This window comes from Mycothermus thermophilus (genome assembly GCF_041956435.1).
Source record: "Mycothermus thermophilus strain CBS 625.91 unplaced genomic scaffold VTJ04scaffold_3, whole genome shotgun sequence".
Taxonomy (NCBI): Eukaryota; Fungi; Ascomycota; class Sordariomycetes; order Sordariales; family Chaetomiaceae; genus Mycothermus; species Mycothermus thermophilus.
Window position 1 is genome coordinate 1,771,408 of NW_027191429.1, and position 20,772 is coordinate 1,792,179.

The window sequence follows — 20,772 nt, forward strand, 5'->3', positions numbered from 1 at the left end:
GCCTTCAATGCTCATGGAATAGGCTATTTCCAAAACTGTTCCTAGAGAAGAAAATATCAGAACTACCATTCCATGGTCTAATACCGTGCTCCCATGCCCATACCGTGTCTTGCAATGGATGCTGCTTCTACCTAGTGCATAGTATTTCCCCATGAAGTAGTGAACACCCAAAAAAATATCAATCCGCATGCTTGCCTGCTTGCCTCACACAAGGGGGAAACAATACACATCGCCTCTCCTAGTCTGTCTTCTTATCCCCTGCTCCCCGGCCTCTTACACCCTCTGCCCCCTGCCCGAGGCTCCGGCCGGAAGTGTCAGTTGTTGTTGTTGTCGTTGTTGTCGTCGTTGTCGTCGATTCTCCCTGGGTTACCCCGTCCCAAAACGGGCCGCCACCTGTGTCATGCCCCCTCCCATCCTCACTCATCGTATCCTCCAGCTCAATCAAATCACCGTCCAAACCCGGGATAAACCTCACCCCTCCTCCTCCTCCACCACTTCCACCGCTTCTCGGTCCCAAAACAGGCGTCATAATCAACGGTCCCTGCTGCTTTGCCTTCTCAATCGCGCCTCTCAACCACATCTCGATCGCTGCCGCGGCTTTATCCAGGCCCGTGCTCTGCCTGCTCGTGGCGGTCGTATCGTGCCCGTCGGCAGCAAAAGGGTTTTCTGCGATGGCGGCGGCCGCTTGCAGGTCCGTGGCGTCGTCGTCTGAGAGAAGCGGGGCGCTCGAGAAGCCGAAGCGCGCCGTCTCCGCGCCCATGATGGATATGGACGGGAGGCTGTCGATATCTTCCAATCCAGGAAGATGCTTGCGCGCCCATGCAACCAGAGAGTCGTGCTCCGGACCCGGAGTGCGGACGTGGCGGGCAAGCGTGCCGACGCCACCGGGGCGGCGCATCCATGCTGGACGCGGATCGGAGTCTTCTTCGGGGATGACGACGCTATTGGGGCGCGTTGTGCGGTTTGCTGTGAAAGAGGAGCCGCGGCCCCGGGCAGAGAGGATGCTGGGTCGGCGGGAGGAGGCGCTGCGCGGGCTGTCGGCTGCCGAGTCGGAAGCTGGCGGGCGCGGGATGTCGGTGGAAGGACGAGGTGTGGAGAGGGAAGAGGTAGTGTGCATGCTTTTCTTCCGACGCGGAGGGAAGTAGCCGAGCGCCTTCCGCGGCACGCGCGCAATCTCGACTGGGTTCGGGTGAGAGTCGAGTAATACCCACCGTACATGAGTCCAAGGTCTGTCGTAGTCAGGGGCACCACCGTCGGAATGGCCCTGATCGTGGCCGTGGTGCCCATTGGTTGATGAATTTGAAGAATTGTCGCTAATCTGTCGGATGGGGCGCCCAAAAGGATCTGTTGGCTCTGAGGAGCGCTCAGTGCGAGACGACGGCCTTGGGCCGGCGGGTGGATCGCATGGACGGCCCTTCAGCTCGCACGCGTCCACCGGAATGGCAAGCCACTTGCGAACTTGGATGTTATTCTGTGACCACAAGCCGTTTGCCTTGCGGAAGACGTCCTCTCGGCACCTGTACTTTAGCACGATGCCCGCATATGTGTCTGAAGGTTGGACGTGGTGGATGTAGGCCAGGTACTCTTCCGGTTCCTGGCTCTGGGCGGCCGTCTCACTCAAAGCCTCGTCAGAGCTCCGCTTTTTTAAGGTCCGCACACCGTTCAGCCCGTCATGGTTTTCCAAAATGCTCGCCGTCTTGAGCGCCTTCAAGGCGGCCTCCCGCTCTGCCCGCGATCCGGCCGCGATGTCGTCTGGGCGGGGTCTGGCTTCGTTAGGGGGCTCCGGACCCCAGGTTTTGCTCGAACTCCTGCTTCTCGTACTGGGGTGTCGCCCCGGCGTCCTCGTCCCGGGCCCATCCCTGGTGCGTGAATCCTGTCCACTTCCCGAGCTCCCAGTCGAAAAGAGGGAGGATGCCAACTCCTGCACGGCGGACCAGCCAGACGCCCATGATCCATCCCAAAACCCCAGGCCACTCTTGCTTCGCGAGCTGTTGTGGCGGCTCTGAACGACCTCGGTCCTCGAATCATTCCTCCCCGTGACAGATCCAATATGCGGTTGTGGTATGGGCGAGAGAGCGCGGCTTGGCGACCGGCTGGGTGTTGACACGGCAGAGGAAGAAGCGGTATCGTCATGGGAGCTGACGTGGCGGCGGTTTCGGGGACGGAGTGATGCTGTATCGGAGTCTCGCACGGTGCCTAGCAGCGTGCTGGACGAGGCTGACCGCGATGGCATCATTGCCTCGGGCATCCTCCGGACCCCGCCGTCTGGCTCGATCCGTGATGGGTATGGCAGCGGTGGGGGATGCGCATCAGATCGCGGGGGGTTGGCGGTGTTGATGATGCTGTCATGCGCGGCGTCCTGTCGGCGGCATGTGGGTTCCGCGCCGTTCGGAACGGATGTCGATGGTCAAGAGCGGTAGCTTGTTCTGGTCACTCGAAGTGTCCGTCCACTCAGTCTGGTGTCTGTCTCTTCTAGTGTCTTGGACAGAGAAGTAGTAAAAACAATCGACTAGGAAAGACTCGGTATTCAGCCGTAAATGGCAGCTCACAATGGCTCACGTTATCGTAACGCTAGTGGGCTGTGTAGGGGAAAATGGAGGGGGACGGAGTAGCAATGGCCTTGGATGGAAGGGGTTGACCAGTGTCTTGAACGGGTCGGCAGATGCACAGGGCAGCGCCAGAGAAGGCCAAGTAACGGTGCCGGCCTGGGTCCAAGTCTTGCAGGTTCTGTCCCGTCGAGGTGACTAGTGTCGAGGTGACGATGGCCGTTTTGATAGCTAAACAAACCAACCACCAAACAACTCGACCGGCCGAGCACACGGGCAATTGAAAGAGTCACCCTCTGAGGCTGGGACCTTGGGGCCCGACATCAGTGCATCAGCGGGTGCAAGTGGCGGCCCCTGGACCTGGATGGGAACCCCTGCCGTCGCAAGTGGGCAAAGCTGACAAGGTGGCCAATGGCTGCCAAGCAGCGGAGTAGGAGCCTCCTCTGTAACGGCGGTGGCTTGCTGCTGACGCCGAGCTGCTGTGGGGTGGGGTGGATTACGGGTTGTTTCGAAATATTACCGTATCTTACACAGACCTGAAACAGGAGACGGATGGACGCACGTGCCCCTCTCGCTGTGCTTGTGCTGCATGCTGCGGGGCGACCTCAGCCAAAAGTAAACAAATATCCACGTCAATCCCGACGCCGCCTTGAGCCAAAGAGGGGCGCGTCTCTTTTCAACTTCAGTCCGGATCGCCAACCCGAGCGCGTTCCGCGTCTCCTGCAACCTCGACAACCCTCCCATCACCCGCGCCAGGACGAGCACGAGGATTCAATTCCTCGAAATCGCCCGCCACCATGAGGGTGACAGAATTGATCATCGACGTACGACACCGCCGCGAATGAATGTATTTGCGGACAGACAGCCGCTGACTCTGTTAACAGGGCTTCAAGTCGTATGCCGTGCGAACCGTAATATCAGGATGGGACGAGAGCTTCAACTCCATCACGGGCCTCAACGGCAGTGGCAAGTCCAATATCTTGGACGCCATCTGCTTCGTGTTGGGCATCACCAACATGTCCACCGTTCGCGCGCAGAATCTGCAGGTACGCTAGATTCCTGGTGCGTGCATCGAGTCCTCGGCTGCTAAACTCCCTCTTTCTCAGGACCTCATCTATAAGCGCGGCCAGGCCGGCGTCACCAAGGCTAGTGTCACCATCGTCTTCGACAACAGAGACAAAAAGCGGTCACCCATCGGCTTTGAAGAGTATGCCACCATCAGCGTCACCCGCCAAATCGTGCTCGGCGGTACCACCAAGTACCTCATCAACGGCCACCGCGCCCAGCAACAAACCGTCCAGAACCTCTTCCAGTCCGTCCAGCTGAATATCAACAACCCCAACTTCCTCATCATGCAGGGTCGCATAACAAAGGTGCTCAACATGAAGGCGGTTGAGATTCTCGCCATGATCGAGGAGGCCGCCGGCACGAGAATGTTCGAGGACAGGAAAGAGAAGGCACTCAAGACCATGGCCAAGAAGGACTTGAAACTCCAAGAGATCACCGAACTGCTGCGCGATGAGATTGAACCCAAGCTCGAAAAGCTGCGCACTGAGAAGCGAGCGTTCCTCGACTTCCAACAAACCCAGAACGATCTGGAGCGTTTAACAAGGCTTGTCGTCGCCCACGACTACGTCCGGTGTCAGGAGAAGCTCAAGCAATCCGCCGCGGAGCTAGAGGCCAAGCAACAACGCGAGAAGGATATTGAGGAATCGGCCGCCCGCCTCAAGAGCGAGATATCCCATCTCGAGGAGGATGTGCAGCGGGTCAAGGCGGAGCGCGATAAGGAGCTGCGCAAGGGTGGCAAAGCCCAGGCGCTGGAAGAGGCCGTCAAGAAGCACGCCAATGAACTCGTTCGTCTGGCTACCGTTGCCGACCTCAAACGCAACAGCATGGCTGAAGAACGGGAGCGCCGCGCCGCCTGCGAGAAGACTGTGGCCGAGCTGGAGGCCACGCTCAAAGAAAAGACCAAAACGTACGAGAAGATCAAGGCCAAGTACGACGCGGCCAAGGAGGCGGCCGAGAAACAGGCCAAGGAAGCCGAAGTCAAGGAAGAGCTACTGCAGACACTGCAAACAGGTGTCGCATCCAAGGACGGGCAAGAGAACGGATACCAGGGACAACTACAGGACGCTCGGAACCGCGTTACGGCGGCAGTGACGGAGCAGGAGCAGGCCAAGATCAAGATTGCTCACCTCGAGAAGCGGATACGCGAAGAGGAGCCCCGCGCCTTGAAAGCCAGGGACCAAAACGCCGCCTTGTTTAAGGACCTCGAGGGGCTCAAAAAGCAAGCACAACGGCTAGAGCAGGAGCTCACCAAGCTCGGATTCCAGCCCGGCTCGGAACAGGAGCTATACAAGCAGGAGAGCCAGCTCCAGCAGACGATCCGGAACCTGCGCCAAGAGTCGGATGCCCTCAAGCGCAAGGTGGCCAACATCGACTTCCACTACTCCGACCCGGTGCCCAACTTTGACCGGTCCAAGGTCAAGGGTCTCGTTGCGCAGCTGTTCACCGTCGACAAACAGTTCCTCCAGGCGGCTACGGCCCTCGAGGTGTGCGCAGGTGGGCGGCTGTACAACGTCGTGGTCGACACCGAGGTCACGGGTACCCAGCTCCTGCAAAACGGCAGGCTGCGGAAGCGCGTCACTATCATCCCTCTCAACAAGATTGCCGCGTTCCGCGCGTCGGCCCAGACAGTGGCCACCGCCCAGAGGATCTGCCCAGGCAAGGTGGATCTCGCCCTCTCCCTGGTCGGCTACGACGAGGAGGTGTCGGCAGCCATGGAGTATGTCTTTGGTAATACCCTGGTGTGCGCCGACTCCGAGACGGCCAAGCGTGTGACTTTCGACCCCAACGTGCGCATGCGCAGCATCACCCTCGAGGGTGACGTTTATGATCCCTCCGGCACGCTCTCTGGTGGCAGCGCGCCCAACTCCAGCGGCGTGCTGGTGACGCTGCAAAAGCTCAACGACATCACCCGCCAGCTCCGCGAGGCAGAGGAGAACCTTGGCCAACTCCGGTCGCTCATCCAACGCGAAAAGTCGCGGCTCGACCAAGCCAAGAAGATCAAGCAAGAGCTCGACCTCAAGGCGCACGAGATCAAGCTCGCCGAGGAGCAAATCAGCAGCAACTCGTCATCGTCCATCATCCAGGAGGTGCAGAATATGAAGGACGAGATCGCCCGGCTTAAGGAGTCGGTGGTCGAGGCCAAGAAGAAGCAGGCGGAAGCCAGCGCCGACATCAAGCGCATCGAGAAGGACATGAAGGACTTTGACAACAACAAAGACGCGAAGCTCGTCGAGCTGCAGGCCTCGCTCGACAAGCTCCGCGCATCTCTCGACAAGATGAAGGCCGCCAACAAAGCCCTGCAAAAGGAACTCCAGACTGCCCAGCTCGACTCGGAACAGGTCGCCGGCGACCTGGCCGCCGCGCGCGAGCAGCTGCACGACATGGACATCGCCATGAAGGCGCAGGAGCAGGAGGTCGAGGAACTCGTCGAGCAGCAGAAGCGCGTCAAGGAGGCGCACGACGCGGCGCAGGCGCAGCTCGAGGAGGAGCGCACCAAGCTGCACGTCTTCGACGATGAGCTACGGGCGCTCGAGCAGGCGATGCGCAGCAAGAACGCCCGGCTGACAGAGGAAGGGCTGGAGAAGCAGAAGCTGGGCCACCAGATCGAGAAGCTCGTCAAGGAGCAGCAGGCGGCGCAGCAGCTCGTGTCGCGCATGGAGCAGGAACACGAGTGGATCGCCGACGCGCGGGACCAGTTCGGCAGGCCGGGCACGCCGTACGATTTCCACGGGCAGAACATTGCCGAGTGCAAGGCCACGCACAAGAACCTGCTCGAGCGCAGCCAGGGCTTGAAGAAGAAGATCAACCCCAAGGTCATGAACATGATTGACAGCGTCGAGAAGAAGGAGGCGACGCTCAAGCACATGATGCGCACCGTCATGCGCGACAAGCGCAAGATCGAGGAGACGATTGTCAGTTTGGATGATTACAAGAAGAAGGCCCTGCACGAGACGTGGGAGAAGGTCAATGCCGACTTTGGGCAGATCTTTTCGGAGCTGCTTCCCGGCAGCTTCGCCAAGCTGGATCCGCCCGAGGGCAAGACCATCTCCGACGGTCTCGAGGTCAAGGTCTGCCTGGGCAAGGTGTGGAAGCAGAGCTTGACCGAGTTGAGCGGTGGTCAACGGTACGTCATTTTTTCCAATCCTTTGAATCATCGTGCAAGGACTGCGATGTAAACTCTAACTGACTTGCTTTTGTCTAGGTCGCTCATCGCCCTCTCCCTCATCATGGCCCTGCTCCAGTTCAAGCCGGCGCCCATGTACATCCTGGACGAGGTGGACGCGGCGCTGGACCTGTCGCACACTCAAAACATCGGCCGCCTCATCAAAACGCGCTTCAAGGGGTCGCAATTTATTGTCGTGTCGCTCAAGGACGGCATGTTCCAAAACGCGAACCGCATCTTCCGTACCCGCTTCAGCGAGGGCACGAGTATGGTGCAGGCGTTGACGCCGGCGGATTTGAAGTAAGCGGGGTGGCTTGGGTTGGTGTGTCTGTTGTATGTATGCATGTGTGATGACTTTTCTTTTTTGAATTTTTGGTTGATACGGAGAGAGAAGGTTTCTTGATGGGCTAGGAGGCTGGAGTCTTGGTTGGTTGGGTTCTCTCACGTACATTTGGAGGATGAAGGGTGTGGATACAAATGGCGTGTGTGTTGTTGATGGTTGATATCCGCGACAAATTGATGTGTTATATGCCCAACTGTATTCTTGTTGAACCTGTTATGCCTGACTGCGAAGTTGTAGAAGTGATATTTTCTCTCTCAGCGTGTTGTATCAACTCTGCCCCTGAATTTAGTTGGGTTTCTCTCTCGAAGCTACGGTTGGGATTTTTTCTCCTCGGTCAGAGTTATGGTTCAAATTCGCTAAGACTTCAGATTCTTGCAAAGATGCTTCGATCGCCATCTCTTGAGCTCAGGGTAGTTCAACGTGGTTTACAGCTGATTCATGTTGGGGCATCGACTCTTATGCTTTACGGAGTAAGACCAGAGACTCAGCCTTCTTGCTGCCTGATGGCTGCTTGGTTTGTTGGAGCAATAAAACAAGCCCCCTGGATCGTCAGCCTTATAACCAGGTGTTGGTTGTTGCCCTGCCTGGCCGCGATATTCAGCCTCATCATCAACCTCGCCACAACGCCTCGTCGAGAGCTTCGGCTGCTTTTCCCATTGACGGGGTTCATTGTCATCCCACCACCACTTGAATGAATGTACATACTACGCCCTGCTACCCTAAGTTAATGGTGTCCCAAACCCCGGATTCTTCTTCTTCCCCAGATGATCCGGTTCCTCTGTTCTTTCGACGCAAGGCTTCGGCTTTGGCGCTCAATAGGCTGGCGATGCGGCTGGCGCATTGATGAAGCTTTGGCGGATGTCGTAGCGAGCAATTCTCCTCCAAGAAGGCGGGCATTCAGGTTCAGGGCCAGGCATGCGCGGGTGTCGGTCCTGATGGCAACGGTTGGGTAGCTGGTAGAAGGTGGAAGATTTGTGCCTATGACTCGATTACTTATTTGAAAAGAGGATCGCCTGCCGATGTCATCGCGTGTGAGAGTTTTCTGTGCTTTGTAGTCATCTCTGTTTGCTATCATCAACGGCGCCTTTCTCGAAGACCTGACCTCGCCCACATTTGATCACTGACAACTTGCTTGTGACGGGCCCTCACACCCAACACTTACACCGGCTTTACCGGCTGCTCGCCACGCAATCCGCCGCCCTAATGTGAGCGGGACTCGCCACTATCGTGGTATTGCTGACAACCACGATCTAGCTTACCGCTGCACAGTCGCTAAATTCCGAGTATATTAACTTTAAAGACGTGGTCGACATCTCGAACGATCTCAGGTTCTGTGTTAGGTGTCATTTGCAAGATTGTGGTAGCACTTTCAATGATGTAGGCCAATCCTAAACATCCATCCTACTTCCTACCTCGGGTGTTTGGATTGTGAAGTCTGACATTTTCTAGGACGTAGGTTGCTATACGAACGCTTGCGTCTGTCGACCCAGCACCCTCGACACCGCCGGCTGGTATCTGCGCGAGAGGGTCAAGAACGAGTGCAGGAACACGGATGATGTGTCGACTGCTTTGAGCATCCTCACTTCCTACTGTTCTGTTAACGGCTACACCGAAACTTATGTTCCGACCACCATTGCGACGACAACGGGTGCGTATGACGCCGTGACCGAGACGGGTTTCGTACATGTCCCCGGGGGTCAGGTGTCTGCAGCCAGCACCGTTTCTCCCGGAGCTTCAATGGCGCTCGTCGCGACCATCTTTGGGACCGGCGTCATCGCCTTCGTGGTCCCATTCGTCTGGCTCCTCTCCGGGCTGTCAGGGAGCGGTCCGGCCCAGACCATCACCACCACGACATCCGGCTCGCCTACCTCGACTCTGACGTTATCATCCTAAGAGCAAGACCCAACCACCAATGGGCAGGCCCCAACGACATCACCACCATTGCCTACGACAACACAATTAACAACAATCTATGAGTTTGACACGGCTTTTTTTGACCACAAGCACAACCATATTTTCATGGCCAAACAACAACAAGGAGAAAGATGCAGGAGGCGAAAAGGATGGATTGAACGCGGCTGAGATTGTGGGCATAGTTGCTGGTATTCTCGGAGTCATCGTGGGAAGTGTGGCTGCGTGGTACATATGGAAGGCATAGAAACAATCAACGGAACGACAGCGGGGCGAGGAGCAACAACAACGATACAGAAACATTACCAGCGCAATTAGAAGAGCCTATCTCAGTTACAAATCAATGGAGATGATTCTCAGTCAGACACTCTCTTGGGCGGCTTCGAGGAGAGTTGGACTTCCATTGTTTGTGATTTAGGGGTAAGCTAGCATACAGTGTGATCACTTCTTGCCAACACTGGGCTCCAGCAAACAGCCAAGGCGAAAGTTTGCCTGGAAGATACGAAACAAGACAGTCTCTCAAATTTATTGATACTGTCCTGACAGTCCAGAGTGTCAGAGCTTGGGCCCAAACCCCTGGATCGGGCTGTGTGGGCAGGTCCTTCACACTCAGTGTTTGGACTCTCTCAATCTCTAAGTCTGACTGACACTCAACATCCTGTGGCACAATCAACAAAACAAATCTTCACTTTCACAACATTCACACATATTTCGACCAGTCAGGCGAGAGGGTCGCCGACAACCTGCAGCATGGACGGTGACACGGCACCGGCTCCGCGGGCCGGACCGGCGTCGGTGCTGGATGTCCTGGACGCCACGGCCGTCTTCATGTTGGCCATGACCATTGTGGCTTTCATCCTTCCCCTCCTTCTTCTCTTCCCGCCCGTTCCCCCATCCAAGCGCGACGCCCTTCTCGAGACTCATGTCCAGGTCGGCGTAGCGCCCGCCGACTCGGCACTACGCAGCAACCCCCAAAAGAGCCAGAAAAGGGCCGATGCAGCTCGGCCCGCCGCCAACGGTCCGAGCAAGACCGGTAGCAACAAAACCACCATCCGCAGCCTCTGGATTTATCCCATCAAGTCATGTCACGGCATCGAACTGCGCCAAAGCAAGGTTCTCGCCAGGGGCCTTCAGTATGACCGCCTCTACACCCTGGCCCAGCGAAAGAACTCTCCGTCTACTGCTGGCGCCAAAGATGGCGACGCTCCGGAATGGCACTTCATCACCCAGCGCGAATATCCTCTGCTGGCCACCGTGGGCGTTGACCTCTTCGTTCCCGACGTCGTCAAGGCCCGCGGCGACCCGTCGTCCGTCTCGGCCCAGCCCTTCCTGCTCGTGCGCTTCCCCTGGCGGCCCTCCGGCCTGCGCGGCGTGTTTGCCTCGCTCGCCGCCAAACTTGCCCGGGGCTGGTCTGCCCGCCCGGAGATGGAGTTTATCCTGCCCGTGAACTTCCCCGAGACCACGGACGAGATCGAGGCCCGAGGGTACCGCCGCACGACCGTCGCCATTTGGCGGGACGTTGTCGAGGCCCTCGATATGAGCCCGGAGCTGCCCCCGGAACTGGGCCGTTATCTCGGGGTGGATGGCCCACTTGCTCTGCTCCGCGTTGATCCGGCCCGATTGCGCATCGTCCGGCGTTGCGCGCCATCCCCGGAAGATGCTGGGTACCAGCCCGTGACGGGGTTTCAGGACGCGGTGAGTTGGCCTTTTCTTCAATTGTCGTCTTTTTTGTGTTGTTTCTTGACTCCTCATGCACACGCCCCCCTCTTTTTTTGTTGTTGTCTGCTCTCCTGCCGGCATGTGAAAGCCGAACCCATCCCCGCATACACCTCATGCAAGGGGCCGAGAATTCCCCCGAATCGGGGACGGCCTTGTTTTCCCGCCAACGAACCCGGATCTCGGAGCCAAGCACGGTGCAAGCGAACAAATCGGGCTAACTCAAGCTTTTGCTCGGACATATGTGCAGTATCCCCTGCATCTCCTCAACCTTGCCAGTCTCCGGGATTTCGAGACGAAGGTCGAGAAGGATGACGACCTCCGGGAGCTGGACCCCCGGAGGTTCCGCGCCAATATCATAGGTGAGTTAACTTACTTTGTCAAAGAAAAACTCGGAAACGGTAACCGTTGCCGTGGTTAGTTTCTTAAGTCAAGTTGTCAATGACTGACAAAACCTCAACTGGGTTCTAGTCGATGGCGGTGATACTCCCTACGACGAGGAGATGTGGAAGAAGATCCGCTTCCTCCCTGTGTCCGGCAGCACCCGTGCCCCTTCGACTTTCCATGTATCTTGCCGCACTGTTCGGTAAGTTCTTTTATTTATTAGTTTTTGTGAAATTTACCATCTCGGTGTTGTCTCACCAAACACTCGCTTCCCCTCAACTTGTCGACATGACATCTGTCAGCTCGTCCTACACCTCCCTGATTTAGCAACCATGTCATCATCGCCTCCCCTCCACTGCCGTTTGACATGCCCCTCCCACTCACCCCCCTTGACATGATGGCACAAACAACGACACACCGCACTGACATGTCCTTCCCATCCCAGATGCAAACTTCCCAACGTGGATCCCGAGACCGGTCGCCGTCACGCAGCCGAGCCGGACCGTTCCCTGCGTAAGTACCGCGAGGTCGACCCCGGTGCCCCGCATCTGGGCTGCATGGGTATGCAGATGACCCCTTTGTTTCCTGGGGCGACGGAGACGACAGCGACTGAGCATCTGGAAAGTTGGGTTGAAGTGGGCATGCCGGTTGAGGTGTTGGAGAGGGGGGAGCATGTGTATATTAAGATTTAATGTTGCTGGTTCGTGGATAGATAGCTGGTTGGTTGTGGAGGTTGTCTACCTAATCTATCATACAACATGAGGTGACTTACGAATGATCAGGATGGAGATGGAAGGCGCAGGTAGTCATTTGCCATATGCCGGAGTATCTTTCATGAGAGATGGCTTTGAAGACCAATGCTTGTGGGCCCTATGATGAGATGAATATCATGAACATCGACAGCCACATCTGAGCTGAAGGCAGAACACATCAAGATCACGACAGTTCCATATACACAAGAAGCCATCGCCCCTAATCGAGCGTACAACAGTTGAATGTCAAATAGGACCCGAAAGGGGAGGGGCAAAAACCACAATAGTTTCCTATGTTGTTTGTCGTATGCACTTCAAACCCCTCTGCTCCGCTTTATATTGTCTTCGTTTTACATGTCTTCACCTCACACGACCTAGGACCACCTCTTTCGACTCCTCTGGCATGTCTACAAACCCCGTGCATACCTAGCATCCTCTCCTCAGCGTCCCCGTAGGGCATCTCTGGCAGAGACTCACCAACAGCGTGATCATCACTCACGAGGAAGCGCCCGACAAGCGACAAGGCCCGATGGAAGGAAGGTGTTCTCCTGCCCTCACACTCCCAGCTTCCATAACCTTCCTGTTTTTTTTGTCGTCCCCCCGGATCGTCCTCAATGCTCGTGGGGTGCAAGAAGCAAAGCAAGGGGCGTCCGGATATGCCGTCTTCCTATTCTCACGACACTCTCACCTTCCACTCCCCACTGGGAAGAGAAGGGAAGCTTGAAAGCCCCAAGACCAATCAGGTACCTTAGGGATCTACCAAGGTGGGTATGCAAAACCACGTCTTCTTCTCTGGCCACAATATTTTTGTTCCATCTTTAGCTACGCGAGTGGTAGGTAGTATCATCTACCTTAATTACCTTATGACGAGGCATGAAGACTGAGAATAAAAATAATCACCCAGTAACCGAATCAAGACATCACTTCGTGCTGCTACTTCCACCAAAACAAAAAGAACGACAACCGGGCGTTCACCATCGTCATCGCCACTATCATCATCATAGGGCCCGCGGGGGCACAATCCGATGCTCAAATAATACCTACCTACCGGATGGAGGAAACAGACAATACCAAACCTTGACCTACCCTGCCCGGTTACTTCATAGTGCGTCTCACGAACCAGAAGAACCAGGGAAACAAAACGCCATCAACCAAGACAGACAACATTCGGATGTATGTCCATACCTACCTGACCTGACCTAGGTAGGTAGGTACGCCCGGAGGAGGAGAAGGAGGAGGTTGTGGTGGTCGGCCGGTACCTCAGATCCGTCGGATACGGCCCGGTTCCGAACTTCACACACCAACGGGAACGGGAACGGAGTTTCTTTGACGCAGACACTAGTTGGTTATGTAAGGCTTAGTTAGGTACCCGACCTAATGTATGTGTGTATGGATGGACGGAGTACCAAGGAGGCGAGCCAACTAATGAATTGGTGTTACCAAGGTTGGGAGGAGGGAGAGGACGAGGAGGAGGCAAAATAGTCAGATAGGTTGTGTTGTGTTAACTAGGTTATCCGCAAACGTTCCAAACGGTTTTTTAGCCTCAAACGTAACTAAGTCAACCAAACCCGATTTGCTATCCATCTCCGATGCGCACGCCCGCCCAGCCGCTCGAATTCGCTCCGCGGGCCGCTAACTTGACGGTACATAGTGGTACCGGACAGACATCACACCGGTCTGGATCTTCTTTTTTGCTTTCTGGTCCGTGTGTTTTGCCATGTAGTAGCAGTGTAGTATGGATTGGCTATTCTTTTGTTCAAAATAGGTTTCTTGTCCCTTGGTGGCGTATTTACTCCTACCTCCGAGGATTCCGAAGTCCAGAGCGAAAAAGGCGCCGGCAATCCGTCCCGACGTTGCGGACGTTGTTTTTGCGGACTCGCACAAAGTTCCAGGATCGGACCCCGGACTCATGTACTGGGCTGTCAGAGTTGACTAAGACACTCAGGTTAACCGGGATCTGCGGTCCTAGGTATGGTACCCTACTAATCTGTAGGTAGGCTCTGCAAGCAGCCTAGCAGTCCGGAGAATTAAGATGGCAACGTAAAGCACAAGACAAGCCCGGATATGACACCTCCATTTTTGCGTACCTACAGGATATGCACATCATGCAGGTCGGATGCAGATCCATGGAATCACACGCCATCCCGGCCGGGTGTGTCGATTAATCTGTCTTGTCCTGTGGGAAAAATCCAAACTTTCCCATCAACCTGTTCTGCCGGGAAAGCCTATAGTATTACCTACATACTAACATGCGTGCGGCTTTGCATGTACGACTCCACAGGCACATGTGAAAGATGTCACGCAGCCAACTTCATATCGGTCTAGTAGTATCTATGTATGTAGCTGGCCTGTTTGGGAAGATGAGACAGCTGTAACAAGTCGGCAATCCGATGTAGCTGCTTCATACAGTTGTAGCGGGCACAGGTTTGTCCCACCAAAGAGCAGAAGGCCTGGTGTCTCAGGTGAGGACCGTGGCGTCGACTCCAGGAGAGAAAAAACTAGCGTCGTCGGCCGTCCGGGGACACGGGAAGACAATCGAATGTCCACTGATGAGGGCTCTCACCACCCCCTTGACGCCCGATGGCCCTCAGTTTGCGGTTCCCGGAGTGACTGTAGCGTAGCATTCTGGTGCACAGTCCTAGCCAGGAATCCACTGGACGAGAGAAAGCCCCGAGAGCATTGACCCGGGAAGAATGAGCGCCCCCCGGGTTTGGTGCGCACTGGGGCGTTCACCGCGCCAGGTGAGTAAGGTATCTGCCGACATAGAGTCACAGTTACAGCGGCAGCGGGGCCTCTTTCAAACACCACAAAACTAATTGGAGAGCAAATGCAGGCTGAATTGGTGGTTCGAGTTTTGACTTACCATAGCAGCCAGCTGGCCTGGTAACTACTATATGGAACAGCCTGGATAATAACAGGCTGATGCTATCGGGTTCAGCTCGTCGGCTGAGAGTGACGGACAACAGTGAAGTCGTTTGGGTGTCGTACCTGCTAACGGCGGATGCCGGTCTGTGTCAGTACTGTGTAGTGTGTAGTAGGACCTTTGATGGCCTTGAGCACAGCGGGTACGTGGAAGGACTTCAGCCCTCAGCAGAGGACCAACACTTAACAGCTGTAGCATCGACAGGGAGCGGCGGACAATCCGCTGGGTATGGGAAAGCAGGCGAGATGAGCTGGGTGGAAGTTGCTGGATGTCAACCAGACAATTTCCTTGTGATATTGATGTCTGGTGACAGTGCCATCCAGCCAGCAGCAGGGCTGAGTCAACGGATGGGTCTTCGGCGTGCCGCCATTCAGACTGGCTTTGCTGACCTTGTCGACCTTGTCCCGTTGATGCTGAAGGTGAACAGTAGTATGTACCTATCCACGGTACAGAGGACATGAGCCGTGATGGAGAGGGTCTCTACTGGACCCCCGCGGTTGGAAGTTCATGATCGGTCATGCGCGGCAGTCGGGCCAAGCGGCTGGGTAAAATGAGTAGCGAGCGGCAATTGCATTGAGATCTGGCTTTGCAGGGGAGGTGTGAGATGATGGATACTGAGGACAGTGTGAGCCATCAACTTGGGTTGTCCCGCGAGAGAAGTATACAGTATTGCCACTTACAGCTTCATACGTGGTGGTGATGAGGAACATGAGCTTGTCTCTTCGTGACTCCATCGTCGTCACGCCGCATAACATGAAGGCTGAGGAGAGGTAGATTACATCAAGGGGTCTGACGAGACAAGATCTCAGTAATGCATTGAATTGCAATCTGGCCAACACAGCGGTTTCGGTCGCCGCATGTCTGTCACGGGAATCGAGGCGTCAACTAGTGAAGACTTGCAGGTGATTGACAAAGCCAGGGCCTCGAGGAATGGCACATGACAGCAGTGGGATTGGGCGGCCGAGGCATCCGTGATGAGATTTGGTCCTTCATAGCGTTGGTGGTGAGCTTGGTTCGGGTCCTAGTTCGCAGAAAAAGGGTTAAATCGAACAATTAAACGTTGACGTTAATGCAAGGCCAGCGAGGCGACCCCTGCAGCCCAGCCGCAAGCGTGGCACGAGGCGCAGCCGCCCCACCAACTTGCCATTATGGGAAATCGGCGGAGTGGCTGGGGCTCTCAGTGGCCAGTGAGAGAGACTCAAGTTGGGGCCGCTGGGAAGCCGGCAAACACCGTAGCCAGCCGCTGGGCGAGGATCGGCAGGGACTGTATGTGCTGGGTGGTGACGCATGAATTTGGCCCATCCACACAATCCAAATCTCATATTTTTGGCCGGGAGATCCGTTTGCCGTGCTTCTAGAATAGAAGCATGCAGGGATTTGGCGAACCACGATGCTGGGACTGGACATTGCCTTGTTGCTGAGCGAGAGTCAGAGAGAGAAATGGCAAGACAGCGACGACAGAGAAAGTCCCTTAGGTAGGTAAGGGAGGAATGTGATAATTCTGGAAACATGGAAGTGCAGCGAGTGAGACACAGAGCGACATCAAGATTTCCGAGTACGAGTTTCTTCAGCCAGGCCGCGGTCTGGAAAATTGTCCTAACTGGGAAGTCAGGAGGATCAGCGAAGACGACAACAGGGCGACAGAAGTACGGAGTACTGTGTAACTATGGAAATCTGGAAGGGAACATGGCAAGATGGGGGAGTCGGCACTTGATCTCATGTAGGTGTCACGGAGAGGGCACCTGAAGAGGAAGCCAGAGGGTGTTGGTGTGTTTCAGCAGCAGCAACGGACTTGAAGGAGAAGTGTTTCTCGAGTCCAGAGCTGCCCAGAGCAATGCACGTGCTTTCCACCTAGACCCGGAATGTTTCCCCAGCGCCGTGGTGATGTTGGTGATATCTGGGCTCTGTGGATGTTCCTGGATCTTAACGGCCGAGCTATAGGCAGGGAAGCGGCAGCTCCTTCCACGGAAGCTTCCCTTGGGAGGGGGAAGGAGAGTTCCGTCTCCGCGCGAGCTCACAGCGCGGCCATGGAAAGCACGGGGAAGCAAGGGCAGGAGAGGGAAGGAGAAGTGTTGTTGCCAGCTTTGGCAGCTCTGCCAGCTGCTGATTCTAGAAAATGTCTCCGCTTCTCCGCATGCGACCTTATCTCGATCGCCGATGTGCTCGGGAGTTGCGTCCAACCTGGAAACTTTGACACTGACATTTTTTTGTCTTCACCGTATTCGCGTCATCCTCCAATTTGATCTTCCGCGTTCCTTGAAAGTGAGAGTGAACACAAAAGAAATGAAGGGGATATGCTACTCCAGGACGCACGACGGATTATTCCGTCCGCTAGTGTAGGTACCGAGCCATACTCTATCTCCCAACAAAAGTCAAGTCTACTACTCCGTAAGTAGTGTGAACCGTCTGCGTGCCACATGCATCCGCAGGCGGCTGACCCGGCGCCGTCGTTCCGCTACGGCACGCCACATCCAGCTGAGTCATGGTTCGCCCACTTTCACCTGCAGGGACAAGGCATTGGCCTTCTCACCAATTGGCTGACCCAGATCCCTCCATCCCCAAGAACCGCGCCAGAATCGAAATTCATCCCGAACTTCCACCACGTTCACTTGTGCACATTTTTCATCACAGAGCTCATCCCTCTGAGAGTTTGCTGCACGGACAAGACTGCAGCACGTCGCAACCGCCCTGCCGCGGACTCACCACATGCCGGGCGCTACGCCACAAGCCTGGGTTCCCAAGGGCTGTACCTCCGTATGTATGTACATACATACAGTCGGTACACTCCGGGCCTGATTTCTCGTCGCAGGTCGCCGTCGTTTGTGTCACGCTGTCGGGATCGACAGCATCGCGCCCCGATTCACTATTACGACGATACTCAGGTACGGATACTTCAGGTTTTGACTGGAGCACCTCCTGTGTGGAGGATGGACAGCACAGCCTGCTTCATAGCGCAAGAGAGCGTTGCAATGGCCAGGTTTTCCACCTGCATGTTACCGGCCCGTGATCGTCCGGTCTGAAGTCACAGATTCGCTTTTGCGCAGCCCTCCTGTGAGACCAGATCGGATCACACTCCTCTGCCGTGGACCGCCTTTGGACATCTCGCAGAGCGTGGAGCCCCTGGCCAGCCACAGGAATACAGGCCCGACGTTCGCGGCAGCCCTGCATGCGGGCGCCTCCTGTGGGTTGGACATGGCCCAATCTGTTTCTGGACTGGCGCCTCCTGTCCTCCCGGAAGGACTCACCTGGTGAAGCGAATACTTATGTATCTGTTTTTTTATCATGATGACGGCGTTCGATGAGCATCCAAGGCTATTGAGTATCGTATGGGAGAGCTGAAGGCTGCGAACCAGAACATTCCCATCTTGACAAAAGAAGGATTGCGGCTCACTTCAATAGGATGCGCTTTGTATGTTAGTGTCCCAGTCTTTGAGCACGCGATGCCCTTGGGTGAGCCGTCGCTAACAACCCGGACGCCAAGTGCTTGTCATCTTCTCGTGCGGCGTCCGCAGCTGCGTGGTCTCCCACACCATCGAGGCCAAGTCCCAACCAGGAACACAATGGCCCGCTGCGATGGCGCTACAGTGGAGTGGCCCGTCAAGTTTAACGGAGGAAACAGGGGCCCCAGCTGTGGCCCAGATGTGGCCAGCCGTTGTGTTGTGCAACGGGAAAAACGCCAAGTGCTCAGACCCAAGGCCCCCAAACTTCAGATGAACCAACATTTATCAGACCAGAAACGAAGTCGGCCGTTTTTCATGAGAACAGAGGAGCATTCACCATGCACCAAGTCACCGCGTTTTGACCAAAGATTCCCATATACCCCTCATATGGTTCTACATTACAGAGTCCAGAGTACTTACATTCCGCCCTGTCTGGCCCTGCTGTGTTAGCAACCAGCACTCCACATTCCCACTGGGCAACGCGACCTTGGGAACAGAGCTTGGTGTTGTGCTACATCCCTGTCAGCGGAGCCCACTAGCTGCTAGCGTACCAGTCGCAGACGCTTCTGCCGCCTTCTGCCGAGGAGGTTATCCACAGACCCTCTGTGCGTGCGCTTCACCTCAACGAGTAAAAAAGTGGTCCAACGCGGCTCCGCCCAGATGGCCCAGATCGACCACCGGGCTCGTTCATCGTTTCGGAGCAGTCATCAAACTGGTCATAGGTACGGAGTCGTGTAAGAGCCTACCTAGTTACACATATTCTGTACAAAGCACGAGCCGCCAAAATCTCCATGGTCAGAGACCATTTCATCTCCCCAAAGCAGAATCTTAGCTCAGTCCATGGAACCCCTCGCAAGGGAGCAGGCCTCAGCACAGCGACCGACTCTGGACGTTATCGGCCGGTCTGGTTGGTACGCCGTCTTTACCGAGTACATGATGACTGACTGGCTTCACAGCTGAAAAGAATAGACACATATGAGCCAAGCTCGTTTCCACTGATAATAGCCTCGTCTGTTAGTTACGTATGTGCATCAAAAACATAATATTTATGACCCGGGAGAAAGGTTCGATGGTCGATGAGAGTGAGGCTCACATCAAAGGAACACACAGGCGGACCAGGGTCTTCCATCGACACCCCCTCCTCCACGCCGCACACACCCCTTCTTGGCCTGGCAGCGGGCCAGAGCTCTGCTTCCAGACGACACATCCTGGACTTGGGAGCTGCCACTTCTGTTCCTGAATTAACTTTAGTTATCGACTGATCGGATGGAGCGAAACCGAAGGCTCATTAGCCCGTGCCCCAATCTCTCAGCGATCTTGTCACTCTTTTCGAGCATTCCCATTGTCTTGTTGCCACACCGTTCTCCCTTCCGGGTGGACCTGGCCTTGTGGATGTACACAGTACCGGAGTTCACACTTCACCAGCGACCTGGGCCACCACACCGTTACATCCATCCACGATTATTGTTCCTCCTGAACCCACTCAACAAACGTCGTCAGTCTTTGCCGCAAATGTCCACACCACGGATCAATAGCTCAAACTGCTTCCGGTTTCGCGCCTACATACCAGCCCCTCATGTCGACAGCCTTGGGAGCACGTTGGACGAGTCCAGTGACTGCCGGCACTCCTCACCCCCACGGGACCTTGCCGACCTCAACTTTGGGATCAGAGTAGTGTACGGAGCATGGTAACATCCTCGCAGCAAGGGGCCCATGATCCTTCTTGGCAGCTTCTCGAGCTGACCACCATACCGCCTGTAGTCGCCGCTCAAGTGTTATCCTGAGCGGAGGAAAGCTCCCTTTTGCACTTAGCCCAAAGCTGCTTGGAGTCCGTCGGCTTGGCCGCATCTTCATTCACCTTCCAGGGAGCCCTGTTGGCGGCTGTTTCCGGCCCAGGATTGACGCCATGCTGGATCCTTCCTTGCTTCTCCCCCTCCCTCCCCAGGAAGATCTCGGGGTAGGGCATGCGGTTATCTTGGCCAGGCCCCTCTTAGCCAACGATTGTTCAAGTCACCGTGGTATCCCGCCTGCACCACCCACGCTTCCTCCCAAGAAGCCAGATAGATCAGAGGTCCTGTCATTCATCCAGCCACCGGGGCAAATCTCCCAAACCTACGGAGTATCCAGAGGTGCCAAGTTCCTGGCGCACAAGCTTGACAGCGTCAGGGGGAGAGCGCATCGTCTTTCTTCCTTCCACTCCCTCTTCACTTCTCTCGCAGTGGTCCGCTCGCTCCCACCTCTCAAGCAAGCCCATCCCGGAAACTCGTGCTCGGCAGCAGGAGGGAATTGCCGCTTGTAACTTGTCCGCCAGGCTCGCTGCGGAGATCCAAACTACCTGACCTAGACCGGTGCTACTCTACCTGATCTTCTCCTCCCGTCATCCCGTGTAATCGTCCTCGTCCGCTCACCCCCCTGGACTGCCCACCAACACCGGGGATTTCCCTCCTGCCGTTCGCACCATACCGAGACCCCCCTGCTGGGCACACACCAAGGAACCAAGCTAGTTAATAAGCATAGACCGGGAAG

The 20,772-nt window shown here is 55.9% G+C and overlaps 5 protein-coding genes across 5 annotated transcripts; 4 read left to right on the top strand and 1 right to left on the bottom strand.

The window, feature by feature from the left end:
• Positions 1–238: 238 nt before the first annotated feature.
• On the bottom strand, positions 239–3,137 carry VTJ04DRAFT_4754 (uncharacterized protein; the record flags this gene model as incomplete). The annotated part of the gene is made up of 5 exons (XM_069362796.1): positions 239–1,752; positions 1,822–2,359; positions 2,653–2,744; positions 2,840–3,025; positions 3,083–3,137. 5 exons carry the CDS (start codon positions 3,135–3,137, stop codon positions 239–241), a joined length of 2,385 nt encoding a protein of 794 aa, XP_069219707.1.
• A 206-nt stretch (positions 3,138–3,343) lies between these two features.
• VTJ04DRAFT_4755 (uncharacterized protein) lies at positions 3,344–7,081 on the top strand (the record flags this gene model as incomplete). The annotated part of the gene is made up of 4 exons (XM_069362797.1): positions 3,344–3,370; positions 3,431–3,592; positions 3,653–6,738; positions 6,817–7,081. The coding sequence occupies 4 exons, from the start codon at positions 3,344–3,346 to the stop codon at positions 7,079–7,081; spliced, it is 3,540 nt and encodes a 1,179-aa protein (XP_069219708.1).
• Positions 7,082–8,492: 1,411 nt separating this feature from the next.
• Positions 8,493–9,013, top strand: VTJ04DRAFT_4756 (uncharacterized protein; the record flags this gene model as incomplete). Its single annotated transcript, XM_069362798.1, has 2 exons — positions 8,493–8,497; positions 8,611–9,013. The coding sequence occupies 2 exons, from the start codon at positions 8,493–8,495 to the stop codon at positions 9,011–9,013; spliced, it is 408 nt and encodes a 135-aa protein (XP_069219709.1).
• A 768-nt stretch (positions 9,014–9,781) lies between these two features.
• VTJ04DRAFT_4757 (uncharacterized protein) lies at positions 9,782–11,823 on the top strand (the record flags this gene model as incomplete). The annotated part of the gene is made up of 4 exons (XM_069362799.1): positions 9,782–10,726; positions 10,998–11,109; positions 11,219–11,333; positions 11,577–11,823. The coding sequence occupies 4 exons, from the start codon at positions 9,782–9,784 to the stop codon at positions 11,821–11,823; spliced, it is 1,419 nt and encodes a 472-aa protein (XP_069219710.1).
• Positions 11,824–17,512: 5,689 nt separating this feature from the next.
• On the top strand, positions 17,513–19,206 carry VTJ04DRAFT_4758 (uncharacterized protein; the record flags this gene model as incomplete). Its single annotated transcript, XM_069362800.1, has 4 exons — positions 17,513–17,560; positions 17,616–17,688; positions 17,835–17,987; positions 19,079–19,206. 4 exons carry the CDS (start codon positions 17,513–17,515, stop codon positions 19,204–19,206), a joined length of 402 nt encoding a protein of 133 aa, XP_069219711.1.
• Between the last annotated feature and the right edge of the window lie 1,566 nt (positions 19,207–20,772).